Source organism: Camelus bactrianus, chromosome 10 (genome assembly GCF_048773025.1).
Source record: "Camelus bactrianus isolate YW-2024 breed Bactrian camel chromosome 10, ASM4877302v1, whole genome shotgun sequence".
NCBI lineage: Eukaryota > Metazoa > Chordata > Mammalia > Artiodactyla > Camelidae > Camelus > Camelus bactrianus.
Window position 1 is genome coordinate 42510418 of NC_133548.1, and position 26354 is coordinate 42536771.

The 26354-nt window shown below is 37.4% G+C and overlaps 1 protein-coding gene across 3 annotated transcripts in view; it reads left to right on the forward strand.

Moving 5' to 3' along the window:
• Positions 1-26354, forward strand: part of DENND5A (DENN domain containing 5A) — a 76278-nt gene that overhangs the window by 32404 nt on the left and 17520 nt on the right. For 2 of the 3 annotated variants that reach the window (XM_074372418.1, XM_074372419.1), the window contains exons 5-12: positions 4511-4698; positions 10028-10345; positions 11677-11892; positions 12397-12631; positions 18899-19049; positions 19848-19941; positions 22162-22293; positions 25662-25814. In XM_074372418.1, the coding sequence (XP_074228519.1) occupies positions 4511-4698; positions 10028-10345; positions 11677-11892; positions 12397-12631; positions 18899-19049; positions 19848-19941; positions 22162-22293; positions 25662-25814 (1487 nt within the window). Of the gene's footprint in view, positions 1-1319; positions 1368-4510; positions 4699-10027; positions 10346-11676; positions 11893-12396; positions 12632-18898; positions 19050-19847; positions 19942-22161; positions 22294-25661; positions 25815-26354 lie in introns of all 3 variants that reach the window. The other variant, XM_074372417.1, reaches the window with a different exon arrangement.

Below are 26354 nucleotides of genomic sequence, written 5' to 3' on the forward strand. Positions count from 1 at the left end.
AGCTCAGTGGTAGAGTGCGGGCTTAGCATGCATGGGGTCCTGGGTTCAATCCCCTGTACCTACATTTAAAGGGAAAAAAACCCCCCATATGCCTGTATAATCATCAATCTTTTGTTGAAGGGTCTAGGCATGTCCTTTGATTATGGCTTCACTAATCAGGTGTCTGTATTGTTTTTCTTCCATAAATCACACCTATAATTCATTCACTAAGGTTTCCAGATACTTTTTCAAGTAGAGCAAGAACTTTTAAAGGTTCTTGCATAAGAACCATAGTAGAGATTACCTGTAGATTTTTTGCAGTTTTCCTTAGTTTTTTGTACTTAATTGATATGCCTAATTGAATTACATTATTTTTTTTAATGACTTTGTATTAGTGAGTCTTTTGAAAGCATTTAATTTTGTTTTCAGATAAATAATTCTTTCTTTTGCCCTCATGGCTTACCATTTATTTACATAGTATTTAGTTAAGTTATATCATCCAATAATATGTCCAACTAGTGCAGACAGGTTTAGAAACAAGTACAACTGACTCTTGTTAAGCGTACATTAGTTTTTTATGGCAAACTTAAAGCAAGCTCAAGGCACGCAATCAAAACAATTCCAAAGGGAATAAAATGAAATCTCCTTCCCTCTCTCCTTCCTGTAGTAGCCAGAGAACAAGTTTCTTGTATATCCCTAATGAAACTAATAGTTTTTTAAAACAAATAACATGTGGACAAACAATGCAGAGAGAGTTGAATGTTTTTTCTTCGTGACTTAGAATCCTACCCCTGTGAATAATCTCTTGATTTTTTTCATGCCCTCCTCCCAAATATTTTTTATACAATGCACTATTTTTTATGTTGTGTTTCACAATTATAATATTCTTTAAATTATATACATTTCTATATATGTATGGTATATTAAAGTAAGACTTGGAAAAAAGCATTTTAGTCATATGGTAGAAATTTAAAATATTACAAAAGAGGGTATAGTGAAGTGTAAGACTTACCACTGTTTCCTATGTCCTTCCAGACATAGACATGCATATACAGCATATATACTTTCTAAAAACAACACAAATGGGAGCATACTAATCATTGTTTTATACCTTCTTTCATTTATAGTGCACCTTGGAGACCAGGATATATAGATTAGGCTGTTTCCTAAGAACAAAGACTGCATGAGAAACATCCTTGTTCATACAGGTTTCACAGAAGTGCGAGTATGTAAGGACAGTTTGTGATTCAGTTCCTAATGTGCAGGAACTACCCTGTAGTTTGTTTTAGGAGTGGACTTATCTGTGAAGTGATCCCAAGTCTAATGTCTTCTCTGCACAGGGACAAATCATAAGAGTGTGCTGATTCCTCTCTCTTCACCACTCAGAGGTATTTATAATCCTGATGTGCTTTGCATTATCATCTTTTGTTAAAAGTAATTGCTCATTACAACATTACGGGAGCTGTGAGAAAACCAAGACAGTTGCCTGGAGCTGAAGTGTTTCTAGTTGGTTTCAATTGGATGAAATTTTTTGGATGCCGATGACCTTCAGCTACTTCCTGTTTATTGGTTTCATCCTCTTGGAATGATGAGCACAGAGACAGGCAATGGCAGAGGAGGTACTGATTATATCATTTGTACTGGTGTATAGAAGTGGGTTTTGTGCTGTTGCTTACAGCTCTTGGAGGTCAGCATCCTACAGTAGGTACCACAGATCCCTGAGGCATTGTTTATTAGGCCATCCTTCAAGGTGGGTGGTTGCTTTCTTAAAATAGAAAAATGTAGGGGGAAAGAAATCTACAGCTCAGCTCAGAAAGGTCATAAAATTCCTAATTTCCAGTATCTGTAAAAGCAAACTACATAAATGGAAAGCTGTTTAGCCTTGAAAGAGTAGATTATTACTCATCCCTCAAAATGTTTTGTTTCTAAGAATCTCATGGTTTCAAGCCCATCATGGGGAATTCTTCAGGGATTTCAGTCTGAGGCAAATAAAGTTACCCACTCTAGCAGAAATAAGTGGGCTGAGTTGCAGATACTAGATTAGGTACATCCTGAAGATTAGGGAAAAACCAGAACTAGATGTCTGTGCCATTGAAAAAGCTGCTTTTATGGAGCAGAGGAAGCCCCATCCTTTATACTCCAGCACACCCTACTTTACGGTTAGAGAATAGATACTCCTTTTCACTACAAGAAGTAGTTCAGTGCCCAGGAAACCTCATGACAAAGGCATTTCAGGGACTCCTTTACTCAGAGTGTCTGTTTGCCCACTATGAGACATTCTTGTCTCTGAGCAGACCTGTCAGGAATCCCAGCCACATAAAGGAGTAGTCCCTGCTTTACTGACTTCAGGTAAAGGAAGAAGAGGTTTTTTGGTTTTCACATGGTTGAAAAGTGCTTGCTGCTTCCTGCCTTTTAAAACAAATCCAGAAATGGTGTGTGTCTATACGTGTGCGTACACCAAAAGGGAAGGAGGAATTTATTTAGTGTAATATTTATTCAGAATATGTGTTTAAGGGCCAGTGTTGGGACAGAGTTAAGACTGGACCATCAGCTTTAAATGTCACTTGAAAGTTTTTTCCCATGCCTGTACTTTCTTTTGATTCATCTTAATTTTGAATTTTAAAGCAAATTCTTATGATGTTTGAGATTATTGGTCTTAGTAGATTATTTAGAGACATTCATATCTAGAAAAAAGATGAAAAAATTAAAAAATTGAGATCTCATCTGGAGAACCATTAGAATTTTTAATAATAATTGTTAGAGCAATTATAGAGCAAGAAGATTTTAACAGAGAGCAGGTAAACAAACAGTTGTACAGGTGCCCCGTGGGAATGAGATACCTTAGAAAAAGCTGAAAATAGAATTTGCAGTAGTCTTAATTTGTTAATTAGTTGCTGCTTACTTTTATGTTGGACTAAATACTTTCCCTGGAAGGATATATAGATTATCTAACTTAATCCTTGAAAGAGTGTTTTTTTGTTTTTTGTAATTTGGGAAATATTCTTGTCGCTTCACTGAGGAGAGGATCCTCACCAAATAGTTTTTAGCATGGGAATGACAGTGCTTTGTGTGGGCACAATGAAAAATGAGATCGACTCTCTCCTTGAACTCTTATCAGTCTGTCCCTTATCTTTAGTGAATATGAAAAGCCTGTACTCTTTTGTCCTTCTGCTAATCAGTTGTATTTTTTAAAAAATTATTATTGGTGATCAGTTTTATCTACTGTTTACATCACTTATCTATCAAATGACTTAGTTTTCCCCAAAGAAGCATGAGGCACTGTCCTCTAGTGTACTCAGTGTTTGAGATGATGAAGTTTTAGTCATTAATTTTTATTTATTTGCATTATTAGTTTAAAAAAAGCAGAACTATTTCCAGGTCATGCTTAGCCAGGAGCAAGGTGGTAAGTGGCTCCAAAGTTTTATTGGTGAGCAAATGTAGGATGCTTTGCTAAAACCTCTACCAAGTTGATACATAATCAGCTTCTGCTCACTTTCTACTCATTCTTCATTTTCTGGAAAGCTTTTTGTTACTTTTAACTCCTTTATGAACCAAGCTGTGATTTGTAAATGGTGGCCTGGGTTTTTAGTACATAAAACCATTTAAACCCTATGAAAACTCATTTGAAAACCAGCCATTCTAGGAAGATATTGCTCATATGATTTTAAAATTTATGTTCCTGTTCTGTCCTTAAGTGCCTGAAACCATCATACCTTTTGTGAATAGTAATTTTTAAAATTTCAGTTTTAATCAGTCCATTTTATTGGCTTTACCAGTGTTTTTCTTTTATTCACTTGAAAAATAAAACATGTCTAGAAATTGCATTCTGAAGAAAAGCCAAACTTTGAGCACGAGACTTCCCTTCTAAGCTATAATCTCTGACCTAGAATAAGAGTTTTGAATAACGAAAGTCAATCTTCTGAGTCAAATTTAGGGAAGCTTTTTGTCAAAGTGTTAAAATGACACTTTCATGCTATTCCCACTCAGGAAAGTTTGCCAGGTGGAGGGCAGACTTGCTAGTGTGGAAAACCAGCTTCTGCATGCTCAGTGGTTCTTTGGGCTTGATCTTAAAGGCAAAGTTCACATCAGCCCCTTATAGAACATAGATGTATGTGTGGTAAATGAGGTATTTTAGCATTCATGCTGAACAGAGACCCAGGCCACTGTTCCTTTTCTTTTTGTTCCAGTTCCCTGCCCCACCCCCCTTCTACTTAAGAGAATCTACTTAACATTCTGGTTGAGTATTTGGAGCAAAGTGTTATATAATGATTTCTATTATACTTCCATATTAAATTTTATTACTAGCAGGGACCTGTTTGGGGGGTATATTTCAACTTGTGGTCCACTGAGGTCTCTGGTTTCTCTCTCTGATACCCCCAAGGGAATCATACTGTGAGCATATCCTTACTGAAGTTTATCCTGATCCTTTCTAAATGTGAAATTATATTGAAGGTTTTAACTTACTATTTGGGAAGCAAGTGCCTCGTTTTTGACTGGTTTGTATGTGTGTTTTGTTTTGTTTTTGACCTAGATTACCAGAGACTGATGACTGTGGCGGAGACAATTACAGCTCTCATGTTTCCTTTCCAGTGGCAGCATGTCTATGTTCCTATTCTCCCGGCTTCTCTCCTACATTTCTTAGATGCTCCTGTGCCGTACCTGATGGGCTTGCATTCCAATGGCCTGGATGACCGGTCAAAGCTGGAGCTGCCTCAAGAGGTGAGAGAAATGTAGAGCTTGGGTGCTAGTGCTTCTGGGTCTGATACAGGATTTGGGAGAGAAGGGCTTTGCGATGAGCCCCTCATTCTAGAAACACTTGCTTCCTTTATCATCTGACATGCATTTATTGTAATTTCTGTGCTTATACTATTGTGAATTGCTTTTTTCATACTCATTTTTTCAAACACCATATTTTACATATTTTTAAGACATTTATTAGAAAAATCTTTTTTTATGTAAAACTTTAAACTTACACAGAAGAGTAGTATAATGAATCTCTGTTTTCAGTACTTAGCTTCAACAGTTATCATACATTTAAATTGTATTTTACTTCTATACTTTTCACCCCATTGTTTAAGGAAATTCGACATACTATAATTTCATAACTTCCTTAGTAGTCAGACATGTATTAATAAATCAGTGGTTTTCTTTTATAGGCCACTGTTGCTGTGTAAAAGTTGACCTGATTATAGCGATTCTTGTGATACTGAGCTAGCTTTGAAAACTTTCCTTGTTCAAGATAAGGAAGGCCCTGAGAGAATGTGTTTCCTCTCTTTCTCTGAGAGATGGCCTGCTCCTCTTCCCTATTGTTTCAAATACTAAAATAATTGATTAAAATTATATGTTTATTTATTTCCTACTTCATTCTAAAATAGCCTTAAAGCATCATTAGAAATAAGATTGTTCTATTTCTTATTTTTCTAAAATGTCCGGTAGAACTGGTCTACCTCTTTTGGTCATTTTATGGCTGATATGAAACTAGCTGGGGGAAGGGCTTTCCTGCTCTGAATTTCATAGTCAATAGAAAGGCCTGGGAAGAAGACTTTGGATTATGCATACACTAGTACCAGCATAACTCTGTCTTATCCCTCCAGCAACATTTTTTTGGTGGGGAGGATTTTTGTGTATAACTGAGGAATATGAGTAAGAGGACCTCCAAAGAAGAGACCGTTCTCATGGAATTGGATCTGAGCAGTACTCATGTTGTTGGGCATGTCTCGGCAGCCACCTGATGAACATGCCTGATCATTGGATCATACCTGTAATACTTAAATTATAGCCAGATACATCTCTTTTTCTCTCTCCTGTGGTTTTAGCTTCAGAACATCTTCCTTGTGGCTTCTTCCATTTCTACCTCCTTTGCTCCTTTGATTCTATTGAACTTTGTGCCCTTTAGGGTGGGAAAAGGTTAATTAAGAAAGAAAAGATGTAAATGATGTCAACCAAAAAAAGAAAATACAGGAGGCTGCTAAAAGAGTTTATTTGGGGACTTAAGAATTGCACTTGGGGAGACACAGAGTCAGGTAACCCTGAAAGAGTGTTCTGAAGAAGAAAAAGAGTCAGGGTCTTATAAAGACAAAAAGTCACAAAGTCATTAAAAGTTGCCTGGTGAGACTTGTGACTGACTGACATGAGTCAAAATATTTGTTCTTAAGGAATTACAAGTTATTTTAGGGTAGGGGTCCTATAAGTATATAGACTGTCACAAATTATTTTAGGATAAAGGTCTGATAAGTATCTCGAGTTCTGGCAGGTGCTGGATGACTTCATCAGGTCAAAAGGTCAGATCGCATCCGGGCTGAATGTGCATACATCACACTCCTTAATGGCCTCCTGGTTCCATTTTAGAGATGCTCTCTTAGCAATACTAACTCCATTTTGACTTTCCTTTCACAGTTATGGAGAAAACCATCCAGCTGGGGCATTGGGTTTTTATGTGTATTTGTCTACTGATAAATATGTATAAAGAGTAGATATCAAAGATTGGAGAGTGGGGAGCTTTTTGTTGTTTGCTTTAAACAGAGCATATTTAATATTGACACCTCTTCCTGGTAAACCTAATTATAATTTTGTAAAAGTCATGGTAGGAGTAATAAAAATGGTTGAAGGTAGAAGGCTAAAAAGGCATGCATAATCTGATAAATAGGTCACTAGGCAAGAAGCCAGATTTATGTTTTATTTTTATCTTTGGCATCAGCTTGCTGTATGCTTGGGGCAGGTTCTGCTCCCTGTAAGATCTCTCAGCAGTATTCTTTGTGTGCTTCCTGTATGTGGGTGTGTGAAGAGTCTTAACTGAGAGACCAGCAGTCTTCTTAATGGGACAAGATGAGAAACCCAAAAGTTCACTCTGTTCTGGGGTATTGGAGCCTCTGCTTTTGCAGTATTCCCCACTACTGCTGCATCTTTTGTACACTGTCTTTCCTTGTGGTCTACTTGAGAAGGAATGGTGACAGTGGGATTGTAGAATACCTTTGTGTACTTCATAAGCAGTTAAAGGATTTCAGAGCCCCACTTTATCCAGTCTGTCCCTTTGTAAGTCGCATATTTGTGGGGACAGTTACATAGCTGGATATTTTCTACCTTGATTTTTAGCAGATAACCTCTGGGATATGAGTCTGTGTAGTCTGCTCCATGAAACAGTTTAGGCTGGTGAGAAAAGACTGGCTTTCTCAAGGGGTGAAGCACCATTGAAAGGTACACATAATGAATGGAGAATGATAATATCTCTGAAAGACAACTTCGGGATGTCTCAGAAATGATATGTTAATAGTACAAATTTTTAAGAGTGCACAAAAGTATTAAGTAAAAATTCCTCAAATTTAACCACCCAGGGATAACTACTTTGAACATTTTGATGGACATCTTGTGGTATCTTTACACTGTTAGAAGGAAGCTTTGAGGCTGGGAAATTCACTTGGGCCTATAGAAGTGGGCATCATCAGGGTAGTGGGGTGGGGCACACTTGATTTATAAAAGGGACTTTCTCCAGAGGCATGGAGAGTGTACAATTCCCTAACCCCCTAAATCAGAATTGATGAATTGCTGCCCCATTTTGGGCATCAGAAGTCTGTGAAAAGCCCTTTGTTTCTTTTCACACCAACACATGAGCTCAGCTGGCCCTGAGCAAGTGAGAGTGCTGCGCTGCCTTTGTGAGGCAGCCTTTGTCCTGTGCTTCTCTTTGGGGTTTCATTGTCTGAACACAGGAAGGAGGCAGTTCGTCCGCAGCTATGTCAGGGGAAGAGGGTGTTACTTCTTTCTATCTTGGGCCCTTCTTTCTTTCCTACTTTTTTCCCCTCCTTTCTCAGGATATTTTTTCAGTAGCTTTTCCCCAGTAATCTGTTGAGCTCCCCTTCAGTGAGTAACTTGGAGATAGACTAGCAGGTGAGGCTGGCAGTGATTTGATGTTAAGAACTCAGGGCTTCAGCAGGAAGAGATTTGGGAAACTTTTTGTGGTTTTGGATATCCATGTTATCACTACCCCAGAGCAGCTAAGTCTTCACATGGCCTCTTCCAACAAAGCAAGAGGTTAACTGAGGAAAACTTATCACTTGGGTTCAGTGCCTCTTCCAGGCTGCTTCTTGTCCCCCAAGCTGTTTCAAAAGTTGGCCTCTTTTCAGATGAGGAAAGGGGAGAGCAAGGAGTTTGAGGTAGATTTGAAAGTTTCTTCTGTTTGCCAGAGCCCTCTGTGTACTGGGTGGAAAGAGTGTGAGGCTGTTGTATGAGCCAATTAATTGCATGGCCTCCTTTTAAACTTTGCTTTCTTATCCCTGCCTGCTTCAGCCCAGCTCTGCAAAGAATGGCTAGTAGTGTTGTCTCAGAGACTCTGTCTTAATCTCTGAAGTGTACCTGAGCTGCTTTTTCTCCTCTAGCTATCTCTGACCAGGAGTATCTACAATATGTGGACACAGCATTTGGAGTTTATAAAATTCTTTACAGACATTCTGTGTTTAGCTAATAGTGGGGGAAAAGCCAACCAAACATTGTTGAGTGCATGTAGTTATATTTGGCTACCTCTGTGTTTCCTATTGGACAAACTGCTTTTTTTCCCTCTAAAGAGAGGAGAACCAAGAGGGTATTTTCTTGGCTATTGTTTTCTTTTATTCTGATGAAGCAGTTCATCAGATACTCCATTTAAAAAAAAATAAAAATCTTGGGGGAGGGTATAGCTCAGTGGTAGAGTGTGTGCTTAGCACACACAAGGTCCTGGGTTAAATCCCCAGTACCTCCATTTAAAATAAATAAATAAATAAACCTAATCCCCCCCCCCCCACTGGAAAAAAAAAACTTAAAAAAAAAAATCTTTCTGGGATTTAAGAAAAATTTACATTAAATTTACAAGTAAATAGGGGGATTTTTAGCAGCTTTTCATTACGGAATTTTCCTATCCAATAATATTGTGTATATATATAGATATACTCATTTATTTAAGTTTTATATTCCACAGTGATAATAACAATGTTAGTTGACAGTTGTTATATACTAATGAACCTGACGCTGTCCTAAATCCTTGACATAAATTGTCTCATAATCTTCAAAACAAACCTATGACATAGGTTAATATTATTATCCTTGTTACAACAAACACTGAAGCAGTTAATAAGGCAGTGGAGGAAGTGAAGGAAGTGACAGTTGTCTTAGGTAGAACTAGTTCATGGTTATAAGATAAACAAAAATAAAAGGCTTTTCTGATTTATAGCTGCACTGCAAGAAAATTCCAACAGGAATGAGAACTATAAAATATTTATGTTAAATTGAACAAGGAATGTGTAAGATCTCTATGGAGAAGAGTGAATGGTTAAGAGCTTGAGGGTATGACTGAAGTCAGGCTAGCTGAGTTCACATCCCTGCTCTACTGCTTACTAGCTATTTATTAGCTGTGTAACTTTGGACAAATTATTTAACCTCTCTGTGTCAGTTTTATTTGTAAAATAAGGATAGATATTGCTAGGTTGTTCTTTGTTAATCCAGCTTACCTATTTCTTCAGTAGTGTATGAAAGTACTGTCTCTCTACATCCTCTCAGAAGCAATCTTAAAGCCAGAAGGAAGCATAAAAATCAAGACCAGCCACCAAATCTTAGAAGTTAGAACTGAGGCTCAGACAGGGATAACAGTGTACTCAGGATCGCATTGGAAGTTAGGGACAGAGTCAGGTCTGGAACCCAGACACACTCCTAGTATTCTTTTTACTACTGTAAGAATTCAGCAAATATTTTATGAACATTTACTATATGTGAGAAATTTTGTGCTAGGTGCTAAACATCTATGTCATTATTTTATCTTTATCACTTTCTAAGGTGTTACCTCTTTATCTCCATTTTATAGCTAAGGGAACAGAATTAAGTAACTTTCCCAAGATCCCATAACTAGAAAGCATCAGGGGAAGATGGAACCCAGGTCTACCTCCTTCCCACCTCTTTTCTTTGTACCATGCCTCATTTTGCCCATTGCAGATGGTTGCTCTTTCCTCTCTTGTTCATTATTCCCTGTAAAGCCTCTTCCTTATTACTCTGGAGTTGTTCATATTCCTCATCCTGTTTTGACTGCCAGGCTAACCTCTGCTTTGTGGACATTGACAACCACTTCATTGAGCTGCCAGAGGACTTGCCTCAGTTTCCCAACAAATTGGAGTTTGTCCAGGAAGTCTCTGAGATTCTCATGGCATTTGGCATTCCCCCTGAAGGGAACCTTCATTGCAGCGAGAGTGCCTCTAAGCTGAAGAGGCTCCGGGCCTCTGAGCTTGTTTCCGACAAGAGGAATGGGAACATCGCAGGCTCCCCTTTGCATTCCTATGAGCTCCTCAAGGAGAATGAAACAATTGCCCGCCTGCAAGCCTTGGTCAAGAGGACTGGGGTGAGCCTGGAGAAGGTAAGATGCTGTATACGGGCCGGTGCTAAGGTGATGTCCTGGTGGAATAAAGTGTGGCGTGAGAAAGCACTCATTTCAGGGAAAGGCATGTTTGTGAGTAGCAGAAGAATGCTCTGTGTGGAAGACTGGATTTAGCTCTGGCAGACATTATCCTAGTATAAATGCTACTTGAATTCAAATCTCGGTAGCTTCTCACTTGGGCATCAAGGAGAAACTGCTGTCATTCTCTGTATACACTACAACATAGAGATTTGGAGGGATGATGGTGGCAGTCTTTGTGTTCAGACCTCTTTCAGATCCATCGCCCTGTGAATTTCATAGCAACCTAAAGCACACAGAGCAGGAATTGTTGATTCTTGTTTTTATAGCTCAAGAAACTGAGGCTTAGAAAGCCTGAGTGTTTCACCTAAAATTAAATGCTTCTGCGTGGCTGAACTGAGGCTGGAACCTGGTCTTCTTGAATTCTAGTCCTCTGTTCTTCCCAGGGATGTACTTAGCTTTCCATTTCCTGACTTTGATGCGACTGTCCACTTTCTATAGTTGTTTACCCATCTTTTCACCCTCCCATTCTCACTGTTAAATTAGTTTCTTAAATTACGTATAAACAATGGGGTTATGTAATCATTTTTGTTGGGCTGTTTTTTTAGTTTTTCCATTTTCCTGGTTTATTTAATTAGTAGAGCAGATATTAGAAAAATCATGGCCAGTTAAAGAAGAGCAGAGAAATATTTAGAGAGATTAAAAAGGTTAAAAAAGACCAGTAAGGAAAAATTTTTAGGGAGAAAGATAGGGAAAATGATGTGGGGGAGAAAAAGATAAAGGGAGAGCCAGAGTCTGACCTTGTTGCTTTGCATAATTTTCTCATGGACTTCCCAGATTCCCTCCTTCCCTTTCCCCTTGAGATAACTAGTACTTTTTCTCTATTGCTTAATCTCTCTCTGCCCGTAATGAGTTTATCTCCACTTACATTAAGTTCCTGGGTACCTGCAAGAGGAATGCCCTAACCTATCTCTTCTCTGTGTTAGAATCCCCCTTTTTTTCCCCAGTGCTTCTTTTTTCTCTTTTTAAAAATTAATTAATGAATTTAAATTGAAGTATAGTAAGTTTACAATGTTGTGTCAGTTTCTGGTGTACAGCATAATAGTTCAGTCATACATATACATATATAGAATTCTTTTTTTTTCCTCCCCCTTCTTTTCCCCCTCTTTTGTTTATTTTCTCCATTTGCTGCAAAGTAAGTGACCGTTGTGGGAAAAAAGGATGAGCTGCATTTCTTTGGGATAAAAGGAAAAGCTTGTATGTTCTCAACTGTTGTTTCTTTTTTTTTGTAGCTGGAAGTACGTGACGACCCCAGCAGCAATAAGGATCTCAAAGTTCAGTGTGATGAAGAAGAACTCAGGATTTACCAGCTAAACATTCAGATCCGGGAGGTTTTTGCAAATCGTTTTACTCAGATGTTTGCAGATTATGAGGTGTTTGTCATTCAGCCCAGCCAGGATAAGGAGTCTTGGTTTACCAACAGGGAGCAGATGCAAAACTTTGATAAAGTGAGTATAATCCTGCTGGGGAGGTGGTTTAATGAGAACATACCAGACCCTCTTAAAGATATGACTGAAGATGAGTTTTTCTTTCAGTTATGTGCTGGAAACAAGTTCATGGTCCTCTGATGTTGATAAACAATATAAGGTCTGAGTGCTTTAGAGCAGAGTGCTGATTATTGCTGTCAGGTGATTTACCTTTGGTCAAAGAGCTCTCTTAGGCAAAGGTGCATGTGCAGGTTGAACATCAGGATTATGGAAACATTGGTTGCCACAGTAGGTTACCTGAGTAAGTATGGGCCAATGTGTCAGAGTTTCAGGATATCTGAAATTGTATGACTTAAAAAAATGATGAAGAGATTTTGCTGTTTGCTTTTCATAAAGACCTAGAAAGCTTCAGAGAAGAATTGACCTACTGAATCCCTTGGATATGTAGCCTTGGCTGTTTAAGGCTGACATGCCCTTTTCCATTTTCCCTGTCGATGACTGTCTGTTTCCTTTTGGTCCCACCAGGCGTCTTTTCTGTCAGATCAGCCTGAGCCCTACTTGCCTTTCCTCTCAAGATTCCTGGAGACCCAGATGTTTGCTTCTTTCATTGACAACAAAATCATGTGTCATGACGATGACGATAAAGATCCTGTGCTCCGGGTGTTTGATTCTCGAGTAGACAAGATCAGGCTGTTGAATGTTCGGACACCTACTCTGCGCACATCCATGTACCAGAAGTGTACCACTGTGGATGAAGCAAGTGAGGCCTCCTTGTTGCTGCATTTTCTAGCCTCTTGGATTGTGTCATTGTTCCTAAACATGCCAGCTTCTTTCCCTGTTTCTGCTTTTGCATAAGTTGTTCCCATTGCCTGAAATGCTTTCCCATCTTTTTTGCCTGGCACACTTCTTCTCATCCTTTTAAGGCTGTGTCAGTTAGGAACGGGTCCTGCTGTAAGTACAAGAGAATCTAATCATCAGTGCGTTAGACAAATGGGAGTTCTTTTTCTTAAATTGTCAAGAAGTGCAGAATTGGTGGTTGCACAGCTGCTCAACAATGTAGTCAGGAACTGAGATTCTATCTTTTCACTCAGCTATCCTTAACATGTTGACTTTTTTATTCATACTTGTTGCCTCATTGCAACAAGAGACCTTTTTTGTTCACGTTCAGGGCAAAGGGGAAAGTTGATGCCAGCTGTATTTTCCCTCATATCAGAAAGCAAAAGCTTTCTCAGAAATTCCCAACAACTTCTATTGTTTCATAGTCCAGAACCATGTTATGTGACCACTCTTAAGTGCAAGAGAGGCTGTGAAAGTGAGTACTGTAATGTTACCCTGTACAGTATCAGGATTCTGTTAGCAAGAAAGAAGGGGCAAATGAGTTATGGGTAAGCTGTTGACAAAAATCCAGCTGATGTGTCTCCTCTGTGAAGCCTTCTCTGATGCTCTCAGGCTGAGGCGATTCCTCTGCTGAGCTCCTGTGGTACTTTGTTCTTGCCTCCCCTTTATAATCTCTGTTCTTTTGAGCTGCCATTATCAGGGAGCAGTTTAAGAGCAGATACTGTATTTATTCATTGTCTTACCCCCGATCCTCTAGCATTGTGCCCAGCACATATAGATGTTAAAAGCCGTTTGCAGCTTGCTTGATGGAATACACCTTTTTGTTCACAGAGGCCTCATCTAGATCAGTTTAGCTAGAGAATAGTCTCAGCTTGAGGTGTCAGATTAAGTAGTGTGTTCACTTCCTTGTTGGATATTCCGTGTCCTTATTATATAGCCTTTTTGTATATTTTGTTCATTCATTTACCAAATATAAATACCCACTACATGCCCAACATATGGTAAATGTTCACCAAATATTTACTGAATGAATGAATGAAAGTGCCAGGCATTTTTTAGGTTTTGAAGATACAAATGGTGACAGTTTTGAATAAAGTCCTGGCTTCATCAGCCTAACATTTGATAGCCTTCTGACTTTATTTCTCAGTTCTTGCTCCAGGCCTTTCATCAAGGTGATGGTCCTCTTGGATAAGACTCGAGGACATGTTGCCCATGCAAGTGGAGTACTGTAACACAGTCATCCTTGCCTCCTGGAACACATCAAGTTTCAGATTCCTGAACCCTGCCTAAGGCTTTGGTCCTGGGAAGCTTGATGGAGATTTTTACAAGATTGTGAGTTTAGAGAAATATCTCCTAAACCATTAATTTAAATCAGGACTTCCCAATCTTTTCATGTTGTGTTACACTTAAAAATGACAGTATTTATGTATAGCTTGTGGGAACAAAGTGAGGAGTCTGCTTAAAGCTGGAGGCTATAAAGTGAGAGGCTCTTGCCACTTGAGTCCTTGCCCTTCTGCTCATAGGGTTGAGGCAGTCAGTTCTCAGTCCATCTGTAATCCATTCGTCGAACACCAAATACTGATTTGAATTACTCTGGTCTCATTTGTGGCCAGGACATAAGTTTCTGTGGTCCTGTTAGAATGTGGGCTGTGGGATATGGAAGGAGGGTTAACTAACCCTCATTTCTATAACTCATATCAGAAAAACAGGTATCACAGAGACCCTTCAGACAGCTACATCGCTCTGCTCCCAGAATCACGGGAATATCTTTGCCATTGGTATATCCCTGAGGTATGCCCCTGAAATATGCACTCCAAATATGCTAGGCCAGAGTTCTTGCCACTGGCCTCAGATTTCTAGCCTGGAGGAGGAGTAGTTCAACTCCCTCACCCCATTCCGCGTGGACATCTCAGCTTCTTGAATCAGTCTGATTGAAAAATGGTAAAAACATAACTAAAGGGACCTTTTTGTTACATTTAGAAGGCTTCTTGGTGGCCATTAACTCCACTCACTCACTTTACAGGTAAAAATTTTCCTTTGTCTCACCATTGTTCTGGAGGACCTAGAATAGTGCCTTGCACTTTTGAGAGACTTAATAAGTTCTATTGAATGAAAATAAGGGTGGGAGGAAGTAAGTTAGGCCCAGAGAGAGAACACGACTTGACCTAGGGTACTCAGCAAGGCCCAAGGATGAGATACTTTTACATGTATCTAGAAAATACCAGGAGAATTACCAGCCTTTTTTTGTTCTGACTCTAAAATTTTTGAGATATAATTGACATACAGTAAACTGCACATATTTAAAGTTTTGTTGTAAGTACACACTCACATCAGGAACATACCCGTCACCCTCAAAGGTTTTCTCATGCCCTTTTGTTATTTATTTATTTAAATACATTTTTATTTAAGTATGTTATGAACATTTATGAAGTACAATGTTGTGTCAATTTCTGGTATATAGCACAATGCTTCGGTCATATAGGAACACATATATTCGTTTTTCATATTCTCTTTCACCATAAATTACTACAAGATATTGAATATAGTTCCCTGTGCTATACAGTATAGACTTGTTTACCTATTTTTTATATATTAGGTAGTATCTCATGCCCTTTTGTAATACCTCCATCCCATCCCCTCTCCCCTGTCACCCTCAGTCTCCAGGCAACCACTGATATGATTTCTGTTATTATAGAGTTTGAATTTTCTAGATTTTTATATAAATGCCATCATATAGTATTTATTTTTTATTTTAGTCTGTTCTTTTACTCAGCATAATTATATTGAGATTCATTCATGTTCCTTTTGTTGTTGAGTAGTATTCCATGGTATGGTTATCACCACAGTTTGTCTGTTTACCTGTTGGTGGGCATTTGAGCTGTGAACCTTTGTGTATAAGTTTTTGTATAGACATATGTTTTCTTTTCCCTTGGATAAATACCTAGGAGTAGAGTGACTGCATCATTTGATTTTTATATGTTGACTTTTTAAAGAAATTGCCAAATTATCTTTCAAAGTAGTTGTGTATTTTACATTCCCACTAGCAGTGTATGAGAGTTATAATTCTTCTACATTTTGTCAACATTTGGTGTGCTCAGTCTTTTCAATTTTAGCCACCTAATAGGTGTGTAGTAGTATCTCATGGTGGTTTTGAGTTGCATATTCCTAATGACTAATAATGTTGCGCATTTTTTCTTTTGCTTATTTGCCATTCATACATCGTCTGTGGTGAAGTGCCTATGTAAATCTTTTGCCCATTTTTAATTGTGTTGTTTTCTTGTTATTGAGTTTTAAATGTTCTTTATATGTTCTGGATACAGGTTCTCTGTTAGATATATGATTTGCAGATACTTCCCCGTTCTGTAGCTTGTCTTTTTGCTCTCTTAATTGCATCTTTCAAAGAACAGTTCTTAATTTTGGTGAAACCTACTTTATCAGTTTTTTTTTTAAAACAGATTTTGCTTTTGGTAATGTATCTAAGAAATTTTTCCTAACCAAGGTCACATAGATTTTTTTTTTCGTATATATCCTTCTAGGAGATTTTTAGTTTTAGGCTTTAAATTTAGGTCTATGATCCATTTCAAGCTGATTTTGGTAAGTATTGTAAGCTAAGAGTCCAGGTTTATTTTTTACATATGGATATCCAGTCGTTCCAGAATCATATGTTGAAAATACTGTCCTGTCTCTGATGAATTGTCTTTTCACCTTTGTCAGAATATTAGTGATCTAAATATGTATGAATTTACTTCTGGATTCTTTGTTCTGTTTCATTGATTTGTTCGTCTACATTTACACCAATACTACACTGTTGTGATTACTGTAGCTTTATTTTAAATCTTGAAGTCAGATAGTGTTAGTTCTTCACCTTTGTTCTTGTTTTCAAGGTTGTTTTGGCTATTGTAGGTTCTTTGTATTTCATACATGTGTAGAATCAGCTGCCAATCTACAAATAACCTGAAAATTTCAATTGGATTAGATTGTCTTGAATCTATAGATCAATTGAGGGAGATTTGATATTTTAACATTATTGAGTTTTCTGGTACATGAATATGGCGTATCTCTCCATTTAATTAGGTCTTTAATTTCTCTTAGTAGTTGTGTAGTTTTCAGTGAACAGGTTTTGCTTATCTTTTGTCAGATTTATCCCTGTTTCATGTTCAGTGCTATTATAAAAGGTATTTTTAAATTTCAGTTTCTATTGTTCATTGCTAACGTATAGAAATATGAGTTTTGTATATTGATCTGTCCTGTACCCATACTAAACTTCTAGTAGTTTTTTGTATATTCCTTCAGATTTTTTACATAGACAATCACATTGCCTGCAAATAACGATAGTTTTACTTTTTCCTTTCTAATCTTGGTGTCTTTTATTTCTTTTTCTTCCCTAATTGCACTGACTAGAACCTATAGTACAGCGTCAGATAGAAGTGGTGAGAGTAGCCATGCTTGTCTTACATCTGATTTTAGAGGGAAAGCATTCACCATTAAGTATGTGTTATCACCATGATTTTTCAAGGATACCTTTTATCAGTTGAGAATGTTGGTCTCTGTTAGTAGTTTGCTGAGGTTTTTTTATTTTATTTTATTTTTTTATCTGAAGTGATTATTTTGTTTTGCCAAATGCTTTTTTGCATCTATTGAGGTAATTACATGGTTTTTGGTTTTAGTTTGTTAGTATGGTATATTACATTAATTGATTTTTGAATGTATAAACCAGTTTTACATTCTTGAGATAAACTCTATTTGGACATGATGTATTTTATTATCTTTTTGTTTATTATTGGATTCATGTTACTAAAATTTTGTTTGGAATTTTTGCATCTATGTTCATGAGGGCTTTGGTTCATAATTTTCTTGTAATAAATTGGTCTGATTTGGTATCATAATAATGCTGGCCTCGTAGAATAAGTCGGGAAATACTCTCTTCAGTTTCCTGGGAGAGCTTGTATAAGTGGTATTATTTCTTCTTTAAAGGCTTAGCAGAATTCATCAGTGAAGCCTTCTGGGCCTAGAGTTTGCTCTGTGGGAAGGTTTTAGACTACAGATTCAATTTAAAAGATTGATATAGGGCTATTCAGGTTTTCTCTTTTCTTGAGTGAGTGCTGATAGTTTGTGTCTTTTGTTGATTGTTAAATTTGTTGGCATTAAATTATTTGTAATATTCCCTTATTAATATCTGTAGAATCTGTAGCACCATTACCTCTCTCATTCGTGTGTTGGTATTTGTGTCTTTTTAAAATCCTGATTGATCTGACCAGAAGTTTATCTCTCTCCCTCCCTCCCTCCCTTCTTCCCTCCCTCCCTTCGTTGTCTTAATTTCATGTGTACAGCAGAGTGATTCAGTTATGCATATATATGTCTATTCTTTTTTTAGATCCTTATCCATTGTAGGTTATTACAAGATATTGAGTATAGTTCCCTGTGCTATACAATAGGTTGGTTGTTGATTATCTATTTTATATATATTGTGTTATGTATATGTTAATCCCAAACTCGTAATTTATCCCTTGCCACCTTTCGCCTTTGGTAACTATAAGATTGTGTCCTATATCTTTGAGTCTATTTTGTAAATAAGTTCATTTGTATAATTTTTTTAGATTCCACATTTAAGTGATATCACATGGTATTTATCGTTCTCTGTCTGACTTACTTCACTTAGTATGATAATCTCTAGGTCCATCCATGTTGCTCCAAATAGAAGTTAATCATTTTTACTGATCTTTTGAAAGAACTATTTTTTGGATTTATTAATTTTCTCTGTTTGAGTTCATTGATTTCACTCTGGCCTTTATTATTTCCTTTCTTGTACTTCATTGGGATTTAATATGCTCTTCTTTTTCTGGCTTCTTAAGGTGGAAGCCAAGGTTATTAGTTTCAGACCTTTCTTCTTTCTAAGATAAGCTGTAAATCTTTCAAGTACTGTTTTAATGACATTCCCCATATTTTGATATTTTGTGTTTTCATTTTTATTCAGTTCAAAATTCTTTCTTATTTCCCTTTTGATTTCTTTTTTGACCCCTGGGTTATTTAGAAGTGTGTTATTTAGTTTTAAGATATTATTATTGATTATTGTGGTCACAGGATATACTTTGTATGCTTCAAATTATTTTACATTTATTGAGACTTATTTTAGGGCCCAGAACATGATAAGTTTTTTAAATGTTGGGCTTATTTTTTCATTCTCATTTAGAGAAAGCAATTGAGCTGCGACTGGCAAAAATTGACCATACTGCAGTTCACCCCCATTTACTTGACATGAAGATTGGACAAGGAAAGTATGAACCGGGCTTCTTCCCTAAGCTGCAGTCTGATGTGCTTTCCACTGGGCCAGCCAGCAACAAGTGAGTCAGTCCCTGGATTCCCTGATCCAGCTCCCTAGCCACAGTGGGGAGGGTCATACAGTATCTGGACCTAGGCTAGTATCTCCATTAAGACCTTAACTTTCGTAAAGCAGGTATGGAGAAGACATAAACTTTCCAGGTTGTTCACTTGTTTGAACAAGTAAACAGGTTGACAGAGTGTCATCAGCTTCTGTCTCCACTGTGCAAAATGTGTCAGGACCTGTAAAAGGCTGGACTGCAGATGAGTTGAAATCATCTCACAGCTGAATCCATACAACACTTAGCTAGCACTGTATCTTCAGTAAGTGGTGGTTGGAGTAATTGAAGTCTGAACTGAAAGTAGATAACTTAACAAGATTACTTTTCTTAGTTACTTTTGGAGATGAGTGCATCAAAGCCCAGGCAGAGTTGAGTGAGTATAGTTTTGGATCTGCAAGTGAAGTTTTTGTAGATGTTTTGAGATATATATATATATATATCTCAAATATATATATATATATATTTATGTATATGTATCTCAAATACATATGTATATTTATATATAGATATATCTCTTCTGATATATATAGATATAGATATATATGGAAATGTATATATTAGTTCCCTAGAGAATTATTTCTTTCTTGCCCAGTCACTGATCTTTAAGCCTCTCTTCCTCAAGATTTCTGAGCTATCTCAGGTGATTTCTTGGTAGTTTCCCATGCCCAGCATTGATTCCTAGATGTTTAACTTGTCTCCTGTCAGTAGATCTTACTTTCTTAGCAGGGTATTCTTAATTATCTGCTTTGATTTTGTCAGGTGGACAAAAAGGAATGCCCCTGCCCAGTGGAGGCGGAAAGACCGGCAGAAGCAGCATACAGAACACCTGCGTTTAGACAATGACCAGAGAGAGGTAAGACACCTTAAGAATGACAAGGAATGACTTTGTTATCATGCTACACCCTCCTTCCCTTTCCCATTTCCTTGGCCTCTGGTCTGATTCAAATGTCGTCCCCAGAAAGAAGGGGTAATAATAGGATCAGTTAGTGTGATACCTGATACTGGCCCAGGTCATGACAAATCCAGGATGTACAGTGTTTCATAAGTGGTATCAGGCCACTAACCTTATACATCCTCTCCCTGAGCCAGATTTGCACCCCTGTTCAGAAATGATGTCAGTGCTTAGATAAGAGCCTTTTACTCTCCTTTAAGTAGTCAGTCATGCATGGTACTCATTTCCTCCAGCGGGGTTGGGGTGTGAGACGGGTGACAGGAATCTCAGAATACAAGAGTCTGAAACTTGGGAGAAATCCTTTAAAAATTTTTGTAACTTCTTTTGTGTGTGTGGTATGGTAGTAAAAAAGTTAATTCTATTAGAGTGAGAAGGCAGAAAAGCTGACCTTGGGTTAATGCTGTGAATCTCTGAACCTGGGGAGGAGAGGCCTTTTTTCCCATTTTTTCTGTGCCTTAATTTAAAACAGATAATCTTGACTTTTTTCTCAAAAGAGCAAAGGAATGTTATTGTCAGTTGCCTGGGGATTGAGGAGTCTTGAATTGACCTGAGTCCTCATTACTTGTAAGCTGAGCTTCTCAGCTCTACTATAACTTGTTGCCGGTAAAATTTCTAGTTATAAACCTCAGGTTGGAGACCCTGCCTTACTGAGTTGCAGAGAAGTTGTGAAAATGGAGCTTCACCTTCAGAAAACTATTTCAGCAATTTCTCTTTGAGGAAAAACTCTGAAATTTGCATTTTATACCGATAAAATCCAATAAAGCATGTTGTTTTCTTATGTGTCTGGCACCTCAGTGAATGGGAAAATATTTTGCCTTTGCTATTTTTTTTAAGGAATAAATTAAAATTGCAAAGTATAGTTATGAATTTTTAATGGCTGATATATAGGATACAATTGTACTTAAGAGTTTTTGTGAGTAGCACAATGGGTGTTGGGTGTAGGTGTCATTTTAAAAGTCTCCCTTGGGTCTTACACCTCATAACCATGTTATTTCTTTCAAGAGTGTTTATTGAGCACATTTTCTTGGTAAAAATCACTGCAGTAAGCACTTTGAAATATAAAGATGACAAGAGGGTAGCCTTGTCCTCAGGGAATACCAGTTTATTAAGGGAGCAAAGACAGGTACACAACTAACTTTAGTAGAAGAGTCTTTTGGAAGGACCATAGGAGAGCACGCCAATGTTTGGTCACTAATTAGAGAAAGCAGAGGTCACTTCTGTGTTGAGTAATCTCAAACAAGACTGGAGGAATCAGCATCTGTTTTAAGTCTTGAGGATGATAGGATTGTTAGAGACAAAGACGAGCATTGCAAGTAGAGGAGGGGGCAGGATCAAAAGCTTGGTGGTGGTTGGGTGAAGGAGGCTGTGGGCAGAATATTCTGGAGCAGAGGTACTGGAGGTAGCTCACAAGTCATCTAGGTGATAGTAATTGAAGCCCACCTTGGGGGTTGATAGTAGGGGCAGATTGAGGGGCCAAAAGGTAGAATGGGCAGAATTGTAGCACTTGAATAAATATGGGGGAAGAAAGAAGTCTAGGGTAAAAATGTTGATTGTTAACCTGGGATACTGAGAGGATGTTAGTGTGCAATTTACTGCATTGATGTGGGTTGTGTTAAAACAGACAGCATATGGAGAATCACCAGCAAACTGTAAAAAGCAGAAAATGCAGTTGTGTTTTGAGTGTACCCATATGTTTTCCAGGCCCTAATTTAGCAAGGATGGATATCTTTGAAGTGAGCAGAGGAGTTAAATTCCTCCTAGCTTGCTGGGGAAAATGATTTTCTCAGTACTACTCTGAGATTTGAGTTGGTTTGCCCACTCATGAGAGTTTACACACTCCTATGTGCTGTAGCCGTGTTTTCTACCTCTTGAATCATTAAAGCAAGGGTAATTCCAGTAGTCACGGAGTGCTTTACGTGAGAAAAAGAATTAATTCATCACATCATCTCAGTTTTTCCCTTTGACGCAAGTGTTGCATTTTAAACTTTGTGCCTTGAACCTAGGAAAGAAGCAGTAAGAAAGTGCGGGGTGATAGTGCCCTCTTCAGGAACCATCAGTACTGGTCGCCTGTGGTCTGTGTGCTTGGGCACATTGAGTCTTTGATTTTTCCTTTTGCTGTAGAAGTACATTCAGGAAGCCAGGAACATGGGCAGCACCATCCGCCAGCCCAAACTATCCAACCTCTCCCCGTCAGTGATTGCCCAAACCAACTGGAAGTTTGTAGAGGGTCTGCTGAAGGAATGCCGGAACAAGGTGAGTGTGGACACCTGTGAATTTCTCTTGGTGGCCAAGGTGAGACCAAGGCCTAGCTCTGATCACTCTTTCTTGATTTTGAAAATAACTGTTAATATAATGTGATACATCTAGTTTTAAGATCTTGTTAACTTGGAATTAGGTGTATTTGTTTTAAATAAAATAAACCATTAATTGAGAGAAAGCACACTTTGCTTGGTATAAGCTTAATATGTTGTATTCTTTAAAACAGATAGGCAGATACAGTTTTTAATTTTAGACATCTTTCATTACTTAAAATCATCAGTTTTAAGTAATATCTTAAATAATGTAGTTGAATTGTCTTCAGCAGAATAGTCTTACACATATGAAAATGTTTTTCCCTCTCCATTTTAATCTGATAGCAGTGATCGCATATGTCTAGAAACAAGAACTCACTGAGTGCCTATTATGTGCTAGACCAAAGTGTGTTATTCAGTTTAACTTGGTTGTTAGGATGTTTTTCTCCCCTCAACAAAAATATTAATTTTTTAAGCTTTATTAAGGTATAATTGATATGCAGAAAACTGCACACATTTAATGTGTATGTCTTGATGAGTTTGGACTATGCATACACTGGTGATACCATCACCACAATCAAAGTAAACATATGTGTCACTTCGAAAAATTTCCTTACGTTGTTTTGTGTTTTTTGTTTGTTTTTGCGGCAAGAACACAGCATGATATCTGTCCTCTTAACATATTTTAAATTGCACAATATTGTATTGTTAATTATGGGCACTATGTTGTACAGCAGATCGCTAGAGCTGATTCATCTTACCTGTGAATACTGAAACTTCATACTTCTTGAGCAACAATTCCTTATTTTTCCCTCCTACCCCTAGCAACCACCATTCTATTCTTTGCTTCTATCAATTTGTCTATGAATTTGTTCAACTATTTTAGAGACTTCATAGAAATGGAATCATGTAGTATTTGTCCTGTTTGGCTTACTTCACTTAGCACAATGTCCTCCAAGTTCATCCATGTTGCTGCAAATGGCAGGATTTCCTTCTTTTTTTTAAGGCTGAATAATATTCTAGCGTACATATATACCACATATTGTTTACTCATTCATCTTATCAATGGATGCTTAGGTAGTTTCCATATCTAGGCTGTCATGAATAATGCTGCAGTGAACATGGGGGTACAGATACTTCTTTGAGAACCTGATTTCAGTTCTTTTGGATATATACTTAGAAGTGGGATTGCTGGATCAAAAGATAGTCATTCTTAATTTTTAATGTTTTAGTTATTTTTAAAAATTTATTTTTTTTTATTGACATATAGTCAGTTTACAATGTGTCAGTTTCTTGTGTACTTAATGTTTTAGTTATGAATTTAAATTTCTAGTAAAAATATAGCCTTTCAGCCAAGTCAGTATACCATACTTTTTAGGACAGTTGAACTAACTTGGTCTCTACTGCATCCTATTTATTCATTGATGGAAAATAAAAGATTTTCCTGCATTTTCAGTTTCTAAGCAGTGCTCATTTACATGATGAAATCAAATATACTTTCTCTTGGCAGAATAAATTATTACTGTTACAAGTTAGATTGATAAATCAGTACTAATAATCTGAATTTAGGTATTTTTTTTAAAAAGCTTTATCAGTTCATTCTGAGTCATTGATATTCATAATTTCCCTAACAGTGTTGTCTTTTCTGCCATCAAGAATATTTCTGCCCTTCTTTAAAGAGGGCCCCTCTCTTGTCTCTGAGATTTATTTTCCATGCCTCTAGCATTCATTCTCAAGTTTCCAGAAGGAAGTCCAGTCAGTGACAACTTCCGTATGTCTACTGCCTGAGCAACGATGACTGTGAAATGTGTCCTAATTTCAGATTTGTTAGTATGTGGAAAAGTGTACATCTTAGAATTGAAGAAATACAGTAATCAGCCTAACACTATCAGCTGTTGGCTAGGATGTGGAGCAGCTGGGAACTCTGCTACTGTTGGAAGTGTAAATGGGTATGAACGACCACTTTGGAAAACAGCATAGCATTCATTATTGAGTATTCTTCTCCTAAGTATATTTCCTGGAGAAACCTTTGGAGCATGACCCAGGAGATAAATACAAGAAGTTTGCAACAGAGTTCTTTGTAATAGCCCTAAACCGGAAACAACCCAAACCCTAGTCAGTAGGAGAATAAATAGTAAATTGCAGTATATTCATACAATGGAATGCTATACAGTGATGGAAATAGACAACAGATACTTTCATCAGTGTGGATGAATTTCACAAAGTTGAGTGAAAAAGAAAATAATAAGGGAAAGCATACCTGCAGAACTAAACTACATTCTTTAGGGATGCAAGTATAGGTGATAATCAGGATAGTGATCACTTCTAGATTGGGAAGATGATTGGAGAAGCCACGTTAGTGCTTCAGAGGTATAGATGGTCAACATTTTATTTCTTAACCTGGTTGTTGGTTATGATAGTATAATAGTATATATATATATATGTATGTGTGTGTGTATGAGACATATTCCACAATAAAAACATTAAAAATAGTAACACTGGAAAGAAATAAGCCAAAATGTTGAGTTATTGTTTCTGAAAGGTAGGATATGGGGTGATTTTTTTTCCTTGCTTTTTAGATTTTTATATGTCACAAATTTATAACATGACTAAATCTTAAGAGCTTAGTTTCAATATTCAGGCAGGTTTAGGTTCAAGGACCAGATCTGCTATTTCTTTGCTGTGTGAATTTGGGCAAGTTACTTAAGTTCTCTGATCTCAAATTCCTTATCAGCAAATTGTGAAAAATAATAATACTTCTCACAGAATTATTAGGCTTACATGGGATAATGTAATAATACTTAATACAGTGCCTGGCACATAGTAATAAAAGCTGCAACTATCATTATACAGTGTGTGTTTTTGTTTTTGTTTTACAATAAGCATTTGAAAATTTTTACCTTAAAGTAAATTATTCCTCCTCAATTTTTTATCCCCTTGACAGGTACTTTAGATATATTCCTAGGATTAAATGCTTAAAGGTTTATTTAATGTCATTTAAATAGTGAGAATCAGAGACTGTCAGAGGTGACATTCATGACCAAAGGATTTTGTTCAACTCTTTCACCTCATAAATGTAAAAACTGAATCTGGAGTGATGAAATCACTTGCTCAGGGTCATCTTATCTTCTTAACTAAACTTTTAAAGAAGGCACTGTACTATAATCTGACCTGTATGGTGGAGAATAAACACACTCTTTATCTGTGGGTCTGACTTCTCTTGTCCCTCCCAGCCCAGCAAATGTGCTATGCAGGTGGCCACAGCCCTCTCCAGTTGAATGTGATCCTGCTCACTGTGGGTATCTAATCTTACTGACTGATTTCTTACAGACCAAGAGGATGCTGGTGGAGAAGATGGGCCGAGAGGCTGTGGAGTTAGGGCACGGAGAGGTGAACATCACAGGGGTGGAAGAGAACACCTTGATTGCCAGCCTTTGTGACCTCCTGGAAAGGATCTGGAGTCATGGGCTACAGGTGAAACAGGTAATGAATGTCTGGCCCTTCCCTGCTAAGCAAGCAGTCTTCCTGTTTTTGCTCACTAGCTTTGCCACACTTTTCCAACTGGCTGGCTTTGAAGAATGGCTCATGGTGCTTGTGGAGTGGGAGTTAAAATAGTTAAACAAATAAGTAAATAAATATGACCCAAGCTATTTTCTTTAAAAATAAGCTTTATAAATCTATGTGTTTGTCAGACATTTTAAAAGTGGCATCTTTTTTCCTGTAAATAGAGCTGGAGGCCAGACTGATAGATCCTGTTTGGTAGCTAGCCCTAGTCTGGAGATAGAACACAAAAGAAAGAGAACTTGGAGCTAGGAAATACCAAACATACTGTAATGGTCCTTCACTGATTGTACATTCCCAGTGCAAGAAGATCTGTCATTAACATTTCTTTTATATGCAGATAGCTTAACTTTCTAAAGATTTGAGAGAAGACCAAAAAAGTTGAGTAAGTTTGATTTTTTTACTGCTTTATCTGAAGAGAATTTCTTTATTTCAAAATACTCTACTTTGAATAACCAGGCA